Below are 19,171 nucleotides of genomic sequence, written 5' to 3'. Positions count from 1 at the left end.
GACGACATGTCAGTAATCGTTGGCAGGTCCTTCAGTCCGGACCAGATGTCAGCACTCGCTCCAGACTGCCCTGCATCACCGCCAGCGGATGGGCTCGGAATTCTTAGCCTTTTCCTCGCACCCCCAGTTGTGGGAGAATGTGAAGGAGGAGCTGTTGACAGGTCACGTTCTGCTTGACTTGACAATTTTCTCACCAGCAGGTCTTTGAACCTCTGCAGACTTGTGTCTGCCGGAAAGAGAGATACAACGTAGGCTTTAAATCTAGGATCGAGGACGGTGGCCAAAATGTAGTGCTCTGATTTCAACAGATTGACCACCCGTGAATCCTGGTTAAGAGAATTAAGGGCTCCATCCACAAGTCCCACATGCCTAGCGGAATCGCTCTGTTTTAGCTCCTCCTTCAATCTCTCCAGCTGCTTCTGCAAAAGCCTGATGAGGGGAATGACCTGACTCAGGCTGGCAGTGTCTGAACTGACTTCACGTGTGGCAAGTTCAAAGGGTTGCAGAACCTTGGACAACGTTGAAATCATTCTCCACTGTGTTTGTGTCAGGTGCATTCCCCCTCCTTTGCCTATATCGTAGGTAGCTGTATAGGCTTGAATGGCCTTTTGCTGCTCCTCCATCCTCTGAAGCATATAGAGGGTTGAATTCCACCTCGTTACCACCTCTTGCTTCAGCTGATGGTGGGGCAGGTTCAGGAGTGTTTGCTGGTGCTCCAGTCTTCGGCACACGGTGGCTGAATGCCGAAAGTGGCCCGCAATTCTTCGGGCCACCGACAGCATCTCTTGCACGCCCCTGTCGTGTTTTAAAAAATTCTGCACCACCAAATTCAAAGTATGTGCAAAACATGGGACGTGCTGGAATTTGCCCACATGTAATGCACGCACAATATTGGTGGCGTTGTCCGATGTCACAAATCCCCAGGAGAGTTCAATTGGGGTAAGCCATTCTGCGATGATGTTCCTCAGTTTCCGTAAGAGGTTGTCAGCTGTGTGCCTCTTCTGAAAAGCAGTGATACAAAGCGTAGCCTGCCTAGGAACGAGTTGGCGTTTGCGAGATGCTGCTACTGGTGCCGCCGCTGCTGTTCTTGCTGCGGGAGGCAATACATCTACCCAGTGGGCTGTCACAGTCATATAGTCCTGAGTCTGCCCTGCTCCACTTGTCCACATGTCCGTGGTTAAGTGGACATTGGGTACAACTGCATTTTTTAGGACACTAGTGACTCTTTTTCTGACGTCTGTGTACATTCTCAGTATCGCCTGCCTAGAGAAATGGAACCTAGATGGTATTTGGTACCGGGGACACAGTGGGTGGGATGCACTAAGCGGAAAATGCGGTAAACCCCCTGTTTACCGCATTTTCCTGATGTACCAACCCCCGGCCGGCAGGTGAGCACCTCGGCGGGGTTCGCCAGCTTTAGCTGGCGATAGTCCATAGAAGCCTATGGGCTTCTCTCCGCGGCGCTGTGTGAGGGATTCGATCGGATCCCTCCCAGCATGCCTTGCGGCCACCCCCGTCACCCTGCGCATGCGCAAATTGACTCCTGGGGCCGAATCCCGGAAGTCAGGCTGCCGCTGTGCATCGCGGAGGACAGCTCTTATCGGAAGAGCTGTCCTCCGCAATGCTGATCGCATATGTAAGTACATATGCGATCAGCATCGTGGCGCAGGGCGGCGATGGGCGGCGATGTACATTAGTACATCCCGCCCAGTACCTCAAGCAAGTCTCTAGTTCCCTGTGAATTAACGGTGGATACCGGATACACGTTTTTCACCACCCAGGCTACCAAGACCTGAGTTATCTGCTTTGCAGCAGGATGACTGCTGTGATATTTCATCTTCCTCGCAAAGGACTGTTGGACAGTCAATTGCTTACTGGAAGTAGTACAAGTGGTCTTCCGACTTCCCCTCTGGGATGACGATCGACTCCCAGCAGCAACAACAGCAGCACCAGCAGCAGTAGGCGTTACACTCAAGGATGCATCGGAGGAATCCCAGGCAGGAGAGAACTCATCAGACTTGCCAGTGACATGGCCTGCAGGACTATTGGTTTTCCTGTCTAAGGAGGAAATTGACACTGAGGGAGTTGGTGGTGTGGTTTGCAGGAGCTTGGGTACAAGAGGAAGGGATTTAGTTGTCAGTGGACTGGTTCCGCTGTCACCCAAAGTTTTTGAATTTGTAAATGACTTCTAATGAATGCACTCCAGGTGACGTATAAGGGAGGATGTTCCTAGGTGGTTAACGTCCTTACCCCTACTTATTACAGCTTGACAAAGGCAACACACTGCTTGACACCTGTTGTCCGCATTTCTGTTAAAATAATTACACACCGAAGAGGTGATTTTTTTTTTGTAATTTGACCAGGCGTGTCAATGGCCATATTCGTCCCATGGACAACAGGTGTCTCCCCGGGTGCCTGACTTAAACAAACCACCTCACCATCAGAATCCTCCTTGTCAATTTCCTCCCCAGCGCCAGCAACACCCATATCCTCATCCTGGTGTACTTCAACAGTGACATCTTCAATTTGACTATCAGGAACTGGACTGCGGGTGCTCCTTCCAGCACTTGCAGGGGGCGTGCAAATGGTGGAAGGTGCCACCTCTTCCCGTCCAGTGTTGGGAAGGTCAGGCATCGCAACCGACACAATTGGACTCTCCTTGGGGATTTGTGATTTAGAAGAACGCACAGTTCTTTGCCGTGCTTTTGCCATCTTAAGTCTTTTTATTTTTCTAGTGGGAGGATGAGTGCTTCCATCCTCATGTGAAGCTGACCCACTAGTCATGAGGAACATAGGAGAGGGCCTCAGCCGTTCCTTGCCACTCCGTGTCATAAATGGCATATTGGCAAGTTTACGCTTCTCCTCAGACAATTTTAATTTTGACTTTGGGTCATACTTTAGTTTTTTGGATTTTACATGCTCTCTACTATGACATTGGGCATCTTCCTTGGCTGACAACGTTGATGGCATTTCATCGTCTCGGCCATGACTAGTGGCAGCAGCTTCAGCACGAGGTGGAAGTGGATCTTGATCTTTCCCTTTTTTACCCTCCACATTTTTGTTCTCCATCTTTTAATGTGTGGAATTATATGCCAGTAATATATCAATAGCAATAGACTACTGTACCGTACTGCTATATATATATTATATATACTGGTGGTCAGCAAAATTCTGCACTGTCCTACTATATACTGCGCACAACTACAATGCAGCACAGATATGGATAGTATACTTGATGACACAGAGGTAGAGCAATGGACTACTGTACCGTACTGCTATATATATATACTGGTGGTCAGCAAAATTCTGCACTGTCCTCTTACTATATACTGCGCACAACTACAATGAATGCAGCACAGATATGGATAGTATACTTGACGACACAGAGGTAGAGCAATGGACTACTGTACCGTACTGCTATATATATATATATATATATATATATATATATATACTGGTGGTCAGCAAAATTCTGCACTGTCCTCCTACTATATACTGGTGGTCAGCAAAATTCTGCACTGTCCTACTATATACTGCGCACAACTACAATGCAGCACAGATATGGATAGTATACTTGATGACACAGAGGTAGAGCAATGGACTACTGTACCGTACTGCTATATATATACTGGTGGTCAGCAAAATTCTGCACTGTCCTCTTACTATATACTGCGCACAACTACAATGAATGCAGCACAGATATGGATAGTATACTTGACGACACAGAGGTAGAGCAATGGACTACTGTACCGTACTGCTATATATATATATATATATATATATATATATATACTGGTGGTCAGCAAAATTCTGCACTGTCCTCCTACTATATACTGCGCACAACTACAATGAATGCAGCACAGATATGGATGGATAGTATACTTGACGACACAGAGGTAGAGCAATGGACTACTGTACCGTACTGCTATATATATACTGGTGGTCACAGCAACATTCTGCACTGTCCTCCTACTATATACTACAATGCAGCACAGATATGGAGCGTTTTCAGGGAGAGAACGTAAATATTTGCAGCACACTGAGCACAGATATTTGCAGCACACTGAGCACAGATATTTGCAGCACACTGAGCACAGATATTTGCAGCACATTGAGCACAGATATTTGCAGCACACTGAGCACAGATATTTGCAGCACACTGAACACAGAAACTGAGAGAACGCAGCCACGTCCTCTCGCTATCATCTCCAATGCACGAGTGAAAATGGCGGCGACGCGCGGCTCCTTATATAGAATACGAATCTCGCGAGAATCCGACAGCGGGTTGATGACGTTCGGGGGCGTTCTGGTTAACCGAGCAAGGCGGGAAGATTCGAGTCTGCCTCGGAACCGTGTAAAATGGGTGAAGTTCGGGGGGGGGGGGGGGGGGGTTCGGATCTCGAGGAACCGAACCCGCTCATCTCTAGTAAATATACATTCTTCTGTGACATCAAGAGGGATTGAACTTCTGTAAACATCTTTTGTATGCTGTTCCCCCTGGCAACAGGGGAGAGTCATTTTATGGAACTTATTTTGAGCAAATGAACATCATTGCCTCAAGATGATTGCCTTCATCTTGTGACCAAAATGAATGTGACAAATGCAGTCCTGTTCTCTGCTTGTCTTGGAATGAGCCCAGCATCTCCAAGCTCTGTCTTCTGCCAAGCTTACCATGCAGGGCCTGTTCCAAGTTAGTGACCAGTGGAGGTCATCCGACACCAGTCAGGAGGTGTGGCAGAAGCGTGTCTACGTATACACAGCAGCAAGCGGTATGCAGGTGCCGATGGTAGGTACCTGAGCAGCACGTGGTTCCAGACGTCACATATAATGAGCCTGCTGTTGGCAGTGACATACCCACTATAGTTGAACTGGCGCACCAAAGAGAATTTATAAAGCCTCCTATGTTTGTCTACAAAGAGATAGGTGCAAGGTCCACGGACTCTAATTCAGATATTACATGAGGAGTTGAGTGAAATAAGAAAAAGGTGGGAGTGGCAAAGAGGTGTTACAGAAGATTGAGTGGTACCTTACCCTTGGGAAATTAACCAAAACTAAGCAAGGGTGGCAGCCAGTACCGAAGACCAGAACTCAGGATCCCATTGCTAAGGGAAAATCCCTGTCTCCTACGTTGTGTTTCAACTGCGGTGAACCTGGTCATATGCAACGGGACTGTCCGGAACAGGGTGAACCGATGGCTTGCAGAGCGGGGAAAGCAACTCAACCTGTGGTCAGCATGGCTGCCGAAATCATTTCCCCAGCAGAAACCACCCTTTTCCGTATGATGGTGCAGTTGGATGGCCTTGAGATCTGGGCATTTGTTGATACCGGCAGTGCCCTCACAATTGTCGCTGCTAAGCTGGTACCTTATGGGGCTGACCAGGTTTTACCCCCTCTTAAGGTATTGTGTATCCCTGGGGATGTTGAGGACACGTGTACAACTACCCCCTAATGATAAAAGGCCGGCCACTGAAAGTGGTAGCCGCGGTGACGTTCAGACCACCTTATCTGCCGACCCTGGGCCATGATTTTCCGTTGCTGCAGGAGGTGGTTACGTGGCATGATGACGGTAAACGGTCAGCAGTGGAGGCGTTCCAGGAGCTGAGGACCATAGGAGACCAGAGCTTAGTGACTGTGAAACCTTCCTTAGTTGGTGGACTGGTGCAAAGCAATTTGTGGCTGCACAGTCATCGTTTAACATCCGACTTTTAGTAGGTACACATTATAAAAACATGGAATATTGATGTACAGTATAATTGAGAACTGAGTATACTTGCAGAGTCTCTCATCACCATATATACTTACCTATTATTTGAAGACGGACAGGTGGTGTGTACCTTTGGGAATAAGTATGCTTTCGAGTGCATATTGTAATTATACTTTTTAAATATTCTATTTACTTATTTGGAATTGATTCTCCAACTGTTATTATATCTTCAATACTTACCCACTGAAGCCCCATAATATGATAGTTAATTATTCCTTAATTGATATTATATCCTCAATACTTACCCAGATAAGTCTATTAATGTGACAGCCATTGTGCTCCCTCCTCAGTTATATAATTAAATTAAAAATCAGCAGATGGGTAGCGTGCCCTGATTTTATTGTCACAATTTTTGCTCACTTCTTTCACTTCTTGAGGAGAAAACGGCTTTCCGTCAGTCTATAACCAGCTGTTCCTTGCATAATATTGAAGAACCAGAATTTATGACTGTCAAGGAAAAGGAGATGGAATAACAGTTTCTTGACAAGAACAGTGTTTTGATATTTTGGTATTGCCTTTATTTTCGTGATTAGACTGAATTTTATTGATCTAATAAAAGTTATATTTTAATTAAAACTTTTTTGTGCGCCAACAAAAAGACATTCTTTCTTCTTTGGTTCTTCTTTTGTCTATATATCTTGTCTCTGGTGGCACCCCCGAACACTCCTATATGAGAATTTAAATACTCTTTATTATTAAAGATCAGGTTTTTTTGACATAACTATTGATAATGTACTGGTGCTGAGTATCATCCCATTTACATTTCCATAATTATGATCATAGTTGGTGGACTACAGGAGGAAATGGAGTCTAAGGCCCAGTGGTCCCCTGTTGGTGAGAAAGTGTCTTTAAGGGACTCTGGTAGAGACCATAAGGATGATAGAAATCTGGGCCCTCATTCCGAGTTGTTCGCTCGCAAGGCGAATGTAGCAGAGTTACACACGCTAAGCCGCCGCCTACTGGGAGTGAATCTTAGCTTCTTAAAATTGCGACCGACGTACGCGCAATATTGCGATTACAAACGAGTTAGCAGTTTCAGAGTAGCTCCAGACTTACTCTGCCTGTGCGATCATTTCAGTGCTTGTCGTTCCTGGTTGACGTCACAAACACACCCAGCGTTCGCCCAGGCACTCCCACCGTTTCCCCGGCCACTCCTGCGTTTTTTCCGGAAACGGTAGCGTTTTCAGCCACACGCCCCTGAAACGCCGTGTATCCGCCCAGTAACACCCATTTCCTGTCAATCACATTACGATCGCCGGAGCGAAGAAAAAGCCGTGAGTAAAAATACTTTCTTCATAGTAAAGTTACTTGGCGCAGTCGCAGTGCGAACATTGCGCATGCGTACTAAGCGGATTTTCACTGCGATGCGATGAAAAATACCGAGCGAACAACTCGGAATGAGGGCCCTGGTTAATGCCTTTGAAAATGTGGTGGTAATTAACTGTACAGTGGTTGCTGCTTTGCCACCAGAAGGTGTACTGTACTCTATTTTGAAAAATTATTTCTTGTACCGTGTAACCTCTTTGCAGGGTAAAAGAGTGGACCAGTTATTAGTTCCCCAGAAACACGAGCATTTGGTATTGGGGGTGGCACACATGTATCTGTGGGGTGGCCATTTAGTGGAGAAGAAAACTTTCCAGTGCATACCATTAAGATTCTTCTGGCCTGGTATTCATGCTGCAGTGAAAAATTATTGTCAGGCATGCCAAGTGTGTCAGAAGACACCCCGACCAGGGTTTAGACCGCCACTGTTTCCCCTCCCTGTCGTTTCTGTGCCTTTTTGAGAGAAATGGTATAAATTTGATAGGACCGGCTGAGAAATCTGCTTGAGGGCATCAATGTTTACTAATAGTGGTGGATTATGCCACCAGATACCCTGAGGCTATATCACTACAGAATATGAAATCTAGCACCATTGCCCAGGAATTGTTAACACTGTACATCCGCCTGGGAATACCAAAGGAGGTCCTATCCACCTTTAACAGGACTGTTAATGGTGGATAGGATTACCACCTCAGTGTACCACCCGCAAGCAGATGGCCTGGAAGAACGCTTTATCCAGACCCTTAAACAGATGATAACAGGGCAGTGTCTGAGGAAAAGCGAAATTGGTACTTACTCCTACCCTATTTAATCTTTGCAGTGTGAGAGGTGCCCCAATCCTCTACAAGGTTTAGTCCTTTCAAACTCGTCTATGGGAGGCAACCTAGAGGGATTTTAGATCTGTTGAAAGAGGGGTGGGAACAACAGTCATGCCAAGAACCTAACCTTGTTCAGTTTGTGTCCCAATTGTATGGATGTTTAAGACAAATTTTGCCACTCCTGAATGAGTACATGGATAGGGCCCAGCAGAGGCAAAAACATGATTATAACGTGACCGCAGTCAATCGGTCTTTCAAACCAGGAGACAAGGTACTGGTTCTTGTGCCCACCAGCAAAGTGTATGCCCAATGGCGAGACCCTTATGAGGTCATAGAGGCAGTGGGTCCTGTTAATTATAGGGTTCGGCAGGAGGGTAGAAGGAAGGAGGTACAAATCTACCATGTAAACCTGCTAAAGCCTTGGAAAGAAATTGTCAGTCAGCCCTCTTTGGTGGCCAAGAAAACCCCAGAATGTCAGGTACCCATTGAAGACACCCTTAATCCTAGCCAGAAACAGGAAGTACAGGACTTAGTGGCACGGCACCAGTATGTGTTATCTGCCAGTCTGGGTGAAAACCCAAATTATCCATCATGATATTGTTACTCCACCCAGGGTGGTAATAAACCAGAGGCCATAATGTATACTCGGGCAAAGTGGGCAGCGGTCAAATGGAAAGTAGAGGAGATGCTGCGCCTGGGGGCCATAGAGGACTCAAATAGCGAATGGAATAATCCTGTTGTCTTAGTTCCTAAGCCTTCTGATGTTTTAAGATTCTGCAATGATTTTCATAAATTAAATAAAGTTTCTTGGTTTGATTTCTACTCAAGGCCCCAGGTGGACAAGCTGGTGGAGAACCTAGCAAACAGCCAGTATCTCACCACTCTGGACTTGACAAAAGGGCATTTGCAGATTCCTTTAACTGAGAAAGCTAAGGCCAAAACAGCCTTCTCTACCCCAGAGGATTTATTTCAGCACAAAGTGCTGCCTATTGGTTTACATGGAGCTCCAGCAACTTTTCAGAGAGCTGTGAATAAGTGGCTGTGACCTCACAGAGAATATGGAGCTGGATAGCTAGATAACATAGTCATCTTTAATGCTGACTGGGAGTCTCACCTTCCAGGGGTAGAGGCAGTGATACAGTTTTTATGGGCACACGGTTTACCGCTAATCCTGAGAAGTGTGTCACTGGAATGGTGGAGGGGAAATATTTGGGATATATTGTAGGCAGAGGGCAGGTTAAGGCTCAGCCCAATAAGGTGGAGGTGGTGTTCACATTGCCTAAACCCAAATGTTTATCCCAGCGCAGAACTTTCCTTGGTCTAGTGAGTTACTACCGCAGGCTCTTTCATGATTTTGCCACAAACTGAGTGTATGAAATAACCGTTCCCAGACAAAATAATAGGGCCTAGAACAGCAGAGGCTGCATGGCAGGATTTAAGGCATGCCTTGTGTGCAGAACCTGTTTTGCTGGCTCCAAAAATTAATTTATATTGCAGACTGATGCTTCTGATACAGGTTTGGGGCAGTCCTTTCTCAAGTGGTAGAAGGGGAAGAGAAGCCCATCCTCTACTTTAGCCGGAAGTTAGTGCACAGGGGGGGTCATTCCGAGTTGTTCGCTCGCAAGCTGCTTTTAGCAGCTTTGCACACGCTAAGCCGCCGCCTACTGCGAGTGAATCTTAGCTTATCAAAATTGCGAACGAAAGATTCGCAATATTGCGAAAATACTTCTCTGTGCAGTTTCTGAGTAGCTCGAGACTTACTCTTCCAGTGCGATCAGTTCAGTGCTTGTCGTTCCTGGTTTGACGTCACAAACACACCCAGCGTTCGCCCAGACACTCCCCTGTTTCTCCAGCCACTCCTGCGTTTTTCCCAGAAACGGTAGAGTTTTTCGCACACACCCATAAAACGTCCAGTTTCCGCCCAGAAACACCCACTTCCTGTCAATCACATTACGATCACCAGAACGAAGAAAAAACCTCGTAATGCCGTGAGTAAAATACCTAACTGCATAGCAAATTTACTTGGCGCAGTCGCACTGCGGGCATTGCGCATGCGCATTAGCGACTAATCGCTCCGTTGCGAGAAAAAAATACAGAGCGAACAACTCGGAATGACCCCCAGGGTGCACAAGTATTCAACGGTTGAGCAAGAGTGCCTGGCAATCAAGTGGGCAGTAGAGTCATTAAAATATTATTTGTTGGGGTGGGAGTTTTTATTGGTTACAGATCATAACCCCTTTACAGTGGATGCACACGAACAAAGGAGTGAATGCTCATGGGACTCACTGGTTTTTGCCTTTGCAGCCTCTTAAGTTTGAGGTGCGGCATCGTCCAGGGAAACAGCACCTCAATGCTGATGCCCTTTGCAGAAAGTTTGTTGGTTCCAATCCTCCAAGCAACCCTATGGTGAAGATAGGGGAGGAGGAAGCGGGGGAAGATGGTGAACTCTGGAACAGGATAGAGGGTTGTGTACCCGGGCGGATGGCATGAATAGAGGTGGGCGAGGCAAGTAGCTCACCTGAAAAGTTCTTAGCCTCACCAGGGTGGTTGCCCTTCCAGCCATCCCTCCCTCATGTGTCCTTCCAGCCAACCCCCTTCATGTTTCACTCAAGCCATCCCCCCTAATGTCCCCCTCCAGCCATCCCCCCTAATGTCCCCCTCCAGCCATCACCCCTAATCTGCCACTCCAGCTAGCACCCCCTCCCCCTCATGTGTCCCTTCAGACTTGGACCAAAGAAACTTTCCTTCTAGCACATCTTTTAAACAAGCCCCACCAGTCACTGAACCTCAGTGCTGTTCCCGTCTCATCCTCCTGCCGCTAGCCGTAATCCGCAGTGGGGCATAGTGATGTAGGCAGGCACAGTGTGGAGTCCGGCCATGGATGTTAGGACTTCTCATTCTATCACACATAATGATGACTAATAATATTATTCCTGTAACAATGTGATTTTCTGTGTGTAACATTACAGTGTCTCTGTGCACACTTGTAACTGGTAGAGCCTTATTGTATGTGTTGCTCTAATCAGGGTGTTGATTGGTTTATTACTGTTATTACTATTATTGTTTATTTATATGGTGCCACAAGGGATCCGCAGCACCTAACAAAGTACATAAATAAATGAGCCAAACAGAAAAACAGCGACTTACAGTACAAGATAATGAAGTAGAAGTAAATGGTATATAGACATCGTTGCATCAGAGGACTGGACACTGAGAAAATCCCTGTGGTGGCAGACACTGAGGGTTAGGTACTGTTGCAGGGAGCATGGAGTAGAAAATAGTCAAACAGTCTGAGAGGAAAAAGTACATGAGGGTAGAGGGCCCTGCTCGTGAGAGCTTACATTCTAAAGGGTAGAGGCAGACAGACAGGGGTGACACAGATGGGATAGACCGAGTGTGGGCCACAGAGGGTTAGGATGAGATTTCTCTGTGGTCTTGAGAGCCCGTCTAAAGTTTTGTAGAGAGGTGGAGAGTGTAATAGGGAGAGATAGGGAGCACCATGGGCAATATTTGGAGACAGGAGTGGGAGGAAGTAACCAGCTGGCAGGAGAGGTGGGGTGTATTTGTGGAGTGAAGAAGATGGGTGGGAGTGTAAAGGGAGATAAGGTCAGAGATGTAACTGGGAGAGGAATGGGTGAGGGCTTTGTAAGTGAGTGTGAGAAGCTTGAATTAGATTCATAAGGAAAGCCAGTATAGGGCTTGTAGGAGAAGGGAGGTTGACATAGTGCGTTTGGTGAGGAAGATGAGCTGGGCTGCAGCATTGAGGATAGGTTGGAGTGGAGAGAGGTATTTGTCAGTGAGGCAGATAGGAGGAGATTACAGTAGTCCAATCTTCAGCTAGATGATCAGTGATTGGATAAGGGTCTTAGTAGCATCCTGGGTGAGAAAGGGTCGGATCCTGGAAATGTTTTTGAGATGGAAACGATAAGTTCATGAGAGGTATTGAATGTGTGGTGTGAAGGAGAGGGAGGAGTCAAGGATTACTCCAAAACAGCGCACTTGTGGCCTAGAGGAAATAGTAGTGCCATCAATAGGTAATGGAGAGTGTGGGAGGTGAGGTTGTATGGGAGGGAGGGAAGATGATCAGCTAAGTCTTAGACATGTTAAGTTTAAGATAGCACTGGGACATCCAGGAAGAGATAGCAGAGTGACAGTTGGACATATGAGTGAGGAGAGGTTATGGGAGAAAAGGTAGATTTGAGTATCATCAGCATAGAGGTGATATTGGAAGTTGACGAGCTAATGAGCTGACTTAAAGAGGACGTATAGAGAGAGAAAATGAGAAGTCCAAGAACAGAACTTTGGGGGACACCTACTGTTAGGGGAAGCGTGGGGGAGGTGGTCATGAGAGGAGACACAGAAGGAGTGGTCAGAGAGTTAGGAGGACAGCCAGGAGAGGGGAGTATAATGCAGACCAATGGAGTGAAGGATTTGCAGAAGGGGAGGGTGGTCCACAGTGTCAAAAGCAGCAGAGAGGTCAAGAAGAATAAGCAGAGAGTAGTGTCCCTTGGATTTGGCAACATGGAGGTCATTGAAGACTTTCGTGAGGGCACTTCCAGTGGAGTGAAAAGGAATGAGGCCAGACTGAAACGGGTCAAGCAGGGAGTGGGAGGAAAGAGAGGCAGTGAGGTGGATGTAGACAATATGCTCAAGGAGTTTGGAGACAAAAAGGAGGAGAGAGATGGGTCGATAGTTGGAGAGAATTTTAGAATCAAGGGTAGGTATTCTTAAGAATAGGAGAGACCAGTGCATGATTGAAGGCAGAGGGGACAGTGCCTGATGAGAGGGAGAGATTGAGAAGGTGGGAAAGATGGGAACAGGTAGAAGGAGAGAGGTAGCAGAGAAGGTGGGAGGGGATAGGGTCTAGTGGGGAGGTGGAGGTGGGGGACCAGATCGGCCATGACTTTATCTCCAGATACAGGGGAAAAAGAGATGGATGGGGAGTGGTGGTCAAGGAAGGGAGGGGGCGGATTATTGAGGTTCTATTGGGTTGTGATATCTTGGCACATGGAGTCAATATCAGATGATAAGTAGGTGGCAAAGTCAACAGCAGAGAGTGCGGAAGGTAGTTCATGTGGGGGTGGGCAGAGTAGGGAGTTGTTAGTGGCTGGACTGAGATATAATGAAGTCCGAGTTCAGTGGTCATGAGGGATGGCCGAACTCGAACGTTTTGTTAAACTAGACCATGTAAATGATTGTCCCTTTTATTAAAAGCCAAAGTTCGGCCGGCATCCCACACAGGCGCCGAACTCACACTTCATTGCATCCCGGCCTGCGGATTTAAAGACTGGGAGGAGATGAGGTTCTTGAAGTATGACTGTTTAGTGAGGAAAAGGGCAGTAATGAAGGATGAGAGCATAAGTGTGAAATGGAGGAGGTCGGCCTTAGCGTGCGATTTCCTCCACTGCCGCTCGGCAGTACGAGAATTTTTTTTCAGATATCTGGTGCATTTGGTGTGCCAGGGTTGCGCTGTTGATCTGTGAGGGTGAATAGTGGTCGCTGGAGCAACAGAGTCAAGCACAGACATAAGGGAAGCATTATATAGGGAAGTGGCTTGTTCATGAGAGAGAGAGAATTGGAGAAAGAAGTGAGTCGAGCAGGGAGGATAAGGAACCGGTGTTGATGGCCTCCATGTTACATTTAGTGATGGTAGCCTTAGTAGGTAGAGGTGGGGAAGCAGAGAGGGATAAGTTAAAAGAGAGGAGGTGATGGTCAGAGAGGGGGAATGGAGAAGAGAAGTCAGAAATATCACAATGGTGAGTGAAGACCAGATCACGTGAGCTCCCATTCACATGGGAGGGTGAGGAGGACCACTGGGAGAGACCAGGTGAAGATGTGAGGGTAAGGAGATTAGAGGCAGAGGATTCTGTGGAGATGTCAATGGGGATGTTGAAATCACCTGAGATAATGGAGGGAATGTCTGTAGAGAGGAAGCCAGGAAGCAAAGTGATTGAGGAATTTCATGGGAATGGTAGGGGGGCGGTAAATGACAGCTACTCGAAGGTGAACAGGTTGGAAGAGGTATGTACCATGGTATCACATGTAGAGAATGTAAGGAATATAAGGGATGTATGACTGCTTCAGTGATTGGTAAATATTTAGGTTGGAATTCAGAGTCCTAACTGCACCCAGGAGAAAAGGTTTCCCAACAACATGATTCTTTCCTCCTCCATAGAAGGCACAGGGATCTTACAGACCATGATAAGTTCGTGTATAAGACTATAAGTGTGTCAGTAACTGTGAGTTGTATATTCTCCCCGATATCGCTCAGTACATCCATCTCTCTGCCTCACTCTGGCCTGGTTCACCGGTGCATGCAAATCCCGTAACGACTAGCAGCGGAGAACATGTTCCTGCTGCAGCCAACAGGATTTGTACAAAGACGCACCATCTGTTGAGCATCGAACAAACATCGAACTTTAGAGCAGCCATGTGGCCAGAAATAAGATGGCGGAGCCTTCACATCTGCTCATGGAGACACAATAGCACGCTGAGTCTCCCTGGAAACTGCGTTAGAGTCGACGCACTGCCGTTACCTGCCACAAGCGCTTCCTGTCTGCCAGTCACTCTGCGTCCAAGTCTTCACCGCGAGCGCCGTCACAAAGTCATTGCCGTACATGCACAGGACATAAATATGACTCGGCTGCGCAGACTGCGGCAATGCATCCACCTCAGTGGCAGGTCCTCAGTATTGTCCTCTCTCTGCCTCACTCTCCCAGAACCTGCCCCAATGTTACTTCACTGACCGGCTGTGTATTCTGTTCTCCTTCCCTCGCTGACTCTGTGCTTCTATCTCTTCTCTCTTATGTCTCCAACAAGCTCTCTTCAACGTCATCCCTGTGGGCCTGCGCGTGGTGGCCATCCAGAGCTCTGCTTGCTGTCAGTACGTGGCCATGAACGCGGAAGGACGGCTCTACAACTCCGTACGTATCTTCTGTCTTGCCCTCTACTGAAACATCCCACCCCTCGTTTCCATAAGATAAGACAGGTTCAAGTGTTTGTAACATACCAACAGCATCTGCAGATACAGGACAGTGTGGTCTACAGTATGGGGGTCATTCCGAGTTGTTCGCTCGTTGACGATTTTCGCAACGGAGCGATTAAGGCAAAAATGCGCATGCGCATGGTACGCAGTGCGCATGCACTAAGTATTTTAGCACAAAACTTAGTAGATTTACTCACGTCCGAACGAGGAATTTCCATCGTTGAAGTGATCGGAGTGTGATTGACAGGAAGTGGGTGTTTCTGGGCGGAAACTGACCGTTTTCTGGGAGTGTGCGGAAAAACGCAGGCGTGCCAGGATAAAACGCGGGAGTGTCTGGAGATACGGGGGAGTGGCTGGCCGAACGCAGGGCGTGTTTGTGACGTCAAACCAGGAACGAAACAGACTGAGCTGATCGCAGTGTAGGAGTAAGTCTCGAACTACTCAGAAACTGCTAAGAAATTTCTATTCGCAATTCTGCTAATCTTTCGTTCGCTATTCTGCTAAGCTAAGATACACTCCCAGAGGGCGGAGGCCTAGCGTGTGCAATGCTGCTAAAATCTGCTAGCGAGCGAACAACTCGGAATGACCCCCTATGTACTAACCTTGGAGAGAGAACAAATGGAGAGTAATAAAGTACCAACCAACCAGCTCCTAACTCGTTTTTGCAAATGCAGCCTGTAACATGACAGTTAGGAGCTGATTGGCTGGTACTTTATCTCCGTCCACTTTATCTCTCTCCAAGACTTATGAAATAGACCCCTTAGTGCATATGTGGTACCCCATCAGAGCTTGCACGGATGTGTTATGGACCTTTGTGTTCTCCACCCCCTTCCCAGAAGGGAGAGGGTAACGGTGGCAGTCCAGGAACCTGGCAGCTATAGCTGGGAGGTTCCCTGTGAATAGCGTTGGTGGCTGCGAAGGTGGAGAGCAGGTGGTGTCTGGTCACATTTACAGAAGAAGGGGGAACTCCCCGTCAGTGTGCCGGTCAGAGTCCTCTTGTTACACTACAGGCCAGCAGCTACAGTAGCGGATCTTGCCACGGGCAAGCAGGACTTTTGCCCGGGGCGCCGCCTTCCGGAGGGCGCCGCACCATGGCAAGATCCGCTACTCTGTGCCCCCCGCTGCCCGCTGTGTCCCCCGCTGATCCCGCTGTGAAGGGAAAATAGATGCTACGCGTCTAGTTTCCCTTCGTGTAGAGGACCTTTGCTGTGCGGTGCGCGATGACATCATCGCGCACCGCACAGCATTGTGGGACTGACAGACGCTAGGGGTCATAATTGACCTCTAGTGTCTGTCATCCGAGGAAAGGAGCGGCGCCGGCGGAGATCTGCAGCGGTCGGGAGCGGGGATAGTAAGTATTCCACTGTACAGGGGGCGTAACTGACCACGCCCCCTGTATGAAGCCACACACCCAATTTCCGCCCGGGGCGCCAAAGGGTCTAGAACCGGCCCTGAGCAGCTACACGCCTTTATCCACCTGTCACCAGCTCTTACACCATTAGAGAGGAGGAGAGTTACATATCACAGTAGTGACAGAGGGATAGGTTTGCATTAATAAGTTGCTAGAGCACTGTAGAACTGCAACTATAAATGAGCAGCTCATCTGTAGAAGCAGGCACCCCTTGAGGGACAGGAAGTACTTTACCCCCAACTTACAGCTACAAGTAGCACCATGATTGCGCATGTGTAAGCGCCCAGCGCCTAACCAGGGCAGTGTGGAAAAGACAGTTTACTCTCGCTACGGGTCCCTTTTATCAGACAATTTCTGCTGCGGGGTACACTGGGCTCCACAAGGAATAGACATACGGGTGTAGAGTAGGATCTTGATCCGAGGCGCCAACAGGCTCAAAGCTTTGACTGTTCCCAGAATGCACAGCGCCGCCTCCTATATCACCCCGCCTCCCAGCACAGGAGCTCAGTTTTGTAGTTGGTGCTGCAGTAAGCAGGCACATAACAGAGGGGCTGCTCCAGGCAGCCCTAAGAAGAGCTTTTTTTGAGGAAAAAAGTGAAGACTTCAAGGGCAGCAGCGGTGGTAAATGTCAGAAGACATTCACGGCTGCAGCTCCGGCTCTCCCCAGCGGCGCTGTACACTCCCGAGCCCTGGTTGCCGGGTAACTACAGCAGGAGGCTCCGGTTTTCTTCACGTCAGGCACACACGACTGGGGCTCTCCGGGATCGCGTGGCCGCGCTTCGGGAGGGGGTGAGTGGGTCCCGCTTGCGGGACCCGGTCTTTATCGCGATCCGGCGAGGTCAGTGGGAGGCGGGCCGCGCGTGCTGGTGGTGGACACTGTGGCAGTACAGGCGATCCCACTAGATCACCAGGGCATGGGTGCAGGTCAGGTTTTCTCTATAAACCGTTTTATTAGAGCCCGCAGTACCCGTGGTTTTGCCAGCAGGGGGATAGAGCTTGGACCTGAAGCCCCTCCCCCAGCCCCAGGGCGCCATTTCCCGCAAATGTTCCCGCCCTGGAGCTGCATATCTGTCTCTCCCTCACTCCCTGTCAGTGTCTGGGCGCCATTATCCCTCAGCTCACTGTTCCTGGGAATGCTTGGGCAAATCCTCCTATGTAAAGCCGCCTGGTTGTCAGTGCTGTGCCTTTACAAGACACTTAAGTATTCTACCTGCCTTTTTAGACAGTGTTAGTTAAGAAAGAGTGCATTTAGTCAGGGTTTTCTTATTTTCTAGTACAATTACCCTGTGATATACATCCAGTTCTTACTGTGTACTGTTACATCTATTGTTATATAGCTGTGTAAGCTAGTCCAGTGCAGTATTATTGTTAGTAATAACCTCTGCATTGTACAAACTGTGACTATCTGTGTGTGCATTAGCTTGCTGAGTGGTGTCCATCTCGAGTCTTTCACTCAACTTACTATCCCTATATTCTATAACCTGAGGGGGCTTGGTGCGTCAGGTTTTATATTGATATAGGATATTCACAAAGATATACTTTAATACGTATTTTTCTCTGTGATTTAGTCACCATATCTCTCCTTTATCTCTGCTGGTGCTGACTACACTGCGCAGGGGTTTGGGTAAGAGGTATTGTGCTGCTGATAATTGTACTGTGTTACCGGATACTGCAAGTTATATCATGTCTGCTTCTGAGGGTAACGGATCTGGGGCTGAACACACTGCCGGTGTTGCTGAAGCCACAGATCACTATGAGGGGAATATAGCAGCTGTGGGCTCTGGTTCTGGGGCTCCTTGCCCCCCAGTGGGACTGTGGCAATGGAGGTACATAATGACCCACCGTGGCCGCTTTTTCCACGCTTCTGCATACGCTAGTTCATAAACTAACACCCCCTATGGGACCCCCAATGCCGGTACAACCGTATGTGGTCCCTGCAGCTAACCCGCCGTGGGCGGACGATTTATCTGCTCAATTGAAGAAGTTGAACCAGTCCCTGACTACAAGAAAGTCTGACCAACGCTCGCCTAAGTCCAAGAGGTCCTCTAAGCGAGCGCTTGTCTCCTCACAATCCACTGCTGTCACTGACACCTCGTCTGATGAAGACGGCACTTACACTGACCCCACAGGTTCTAACTCAGATACGGCTGATGGGGAGGGTGGTTCACATGTGGATGTTCCTGATCTTTTGGAGGCTATTAAATTAATTCTACAGATTACGGATGATCCCGAGCCATCCGTTCCTCCTAAGAAACCAGATAGGTTCAAGCGTCAGAAGGTGGTTAAACAAGTTTTACCTCACTCTGATCACCTAGTGGATATACGTCAGGAACCCTGGGAAAACTCGGGTACGAAGTTTATGCCTCAAAAGAAGATGCTGGCTCGCTATCCCCTCGTGCCAGAGCTGTCTAAGAATTGGGAAACGCCTCCTCCAGTAGACTCACATGTGGCTAGGATGGTGGTTTCCTCAGCTCTACCTGTCACTACCGTCACGTCTCTAAAAGATCCTACGGATAAACGTGTGGAGGGTTGTCTTAAAGCGATCTACACCCTCACGGGTGCTGCACAAAGGCCCACTATTGCAGCTACATGGGCTGCAGAGGCTATTGAAGCATGGGCCTTGGAGTTAGAAGCTGAAATCTCTTCTGACCATGCTAGACAATGTTTGTCATATATTGTCACAGCTTCTCGCTATATTAAAGAGGCGGCTTCTGATGCCGATATCCTAGCAGCCAAGGCCTCTACTACGTCAGTCCTGGCTCGCCGGATATTGTGGCTGAGATCCTGGTCTGTGGATCTGGACTCTAGAAAAACCCTGGAGGTACTCCATTTCAAGGGAGATATTCTGTTTGGGGAGGACTTAAATAAGA

The 19,171-nt window shown here is 48.1% G+C and overlaps 1 protein-coding gene across 1 annotated transcript in view; it reads left to right on the top strand.

The window, feature by feature from the left end:
• The window catches only part of FGF11 (fibroblast growth factor 11), a 47,092-nt gene that overhangs the window by 12,099 nt on the left and 15,822 nt on the right, over positions 1-19,171 (top strand). The window contains exon 3 of the mRNA XM_063930105.1: positions 14,725-14,828. Within this exon, the coding sequence (XP_063786175.1) occupies positions 14,725-14,828 (104 nt within the window). The remainder of the gene's footprint in view (positions 1-14,724; positions 14,829-19,171) is intronic.

This window comes from Pseudophryne corroboree, chromosome 6 (genome assembly GCF_028390025.1).
Source record: "Pseudophryne corroboree isolate aPseCor3 chromosome 6, aPseCor3.hap2, whole genome shotgun sequence".
In the NCBI taxonomy this organism is placed as follows: Eukaryota; Metazoa; Chordata; class Amphibia; order Anura; family Myobatrachidae; genus Pseudophryne; species Pseudophryne corroboree.
The sequence above is the reverse complement of the archived record's forward strand: the minus strand, read 5'-3'. Positions and strand labels throughout refer to the sequence as shown.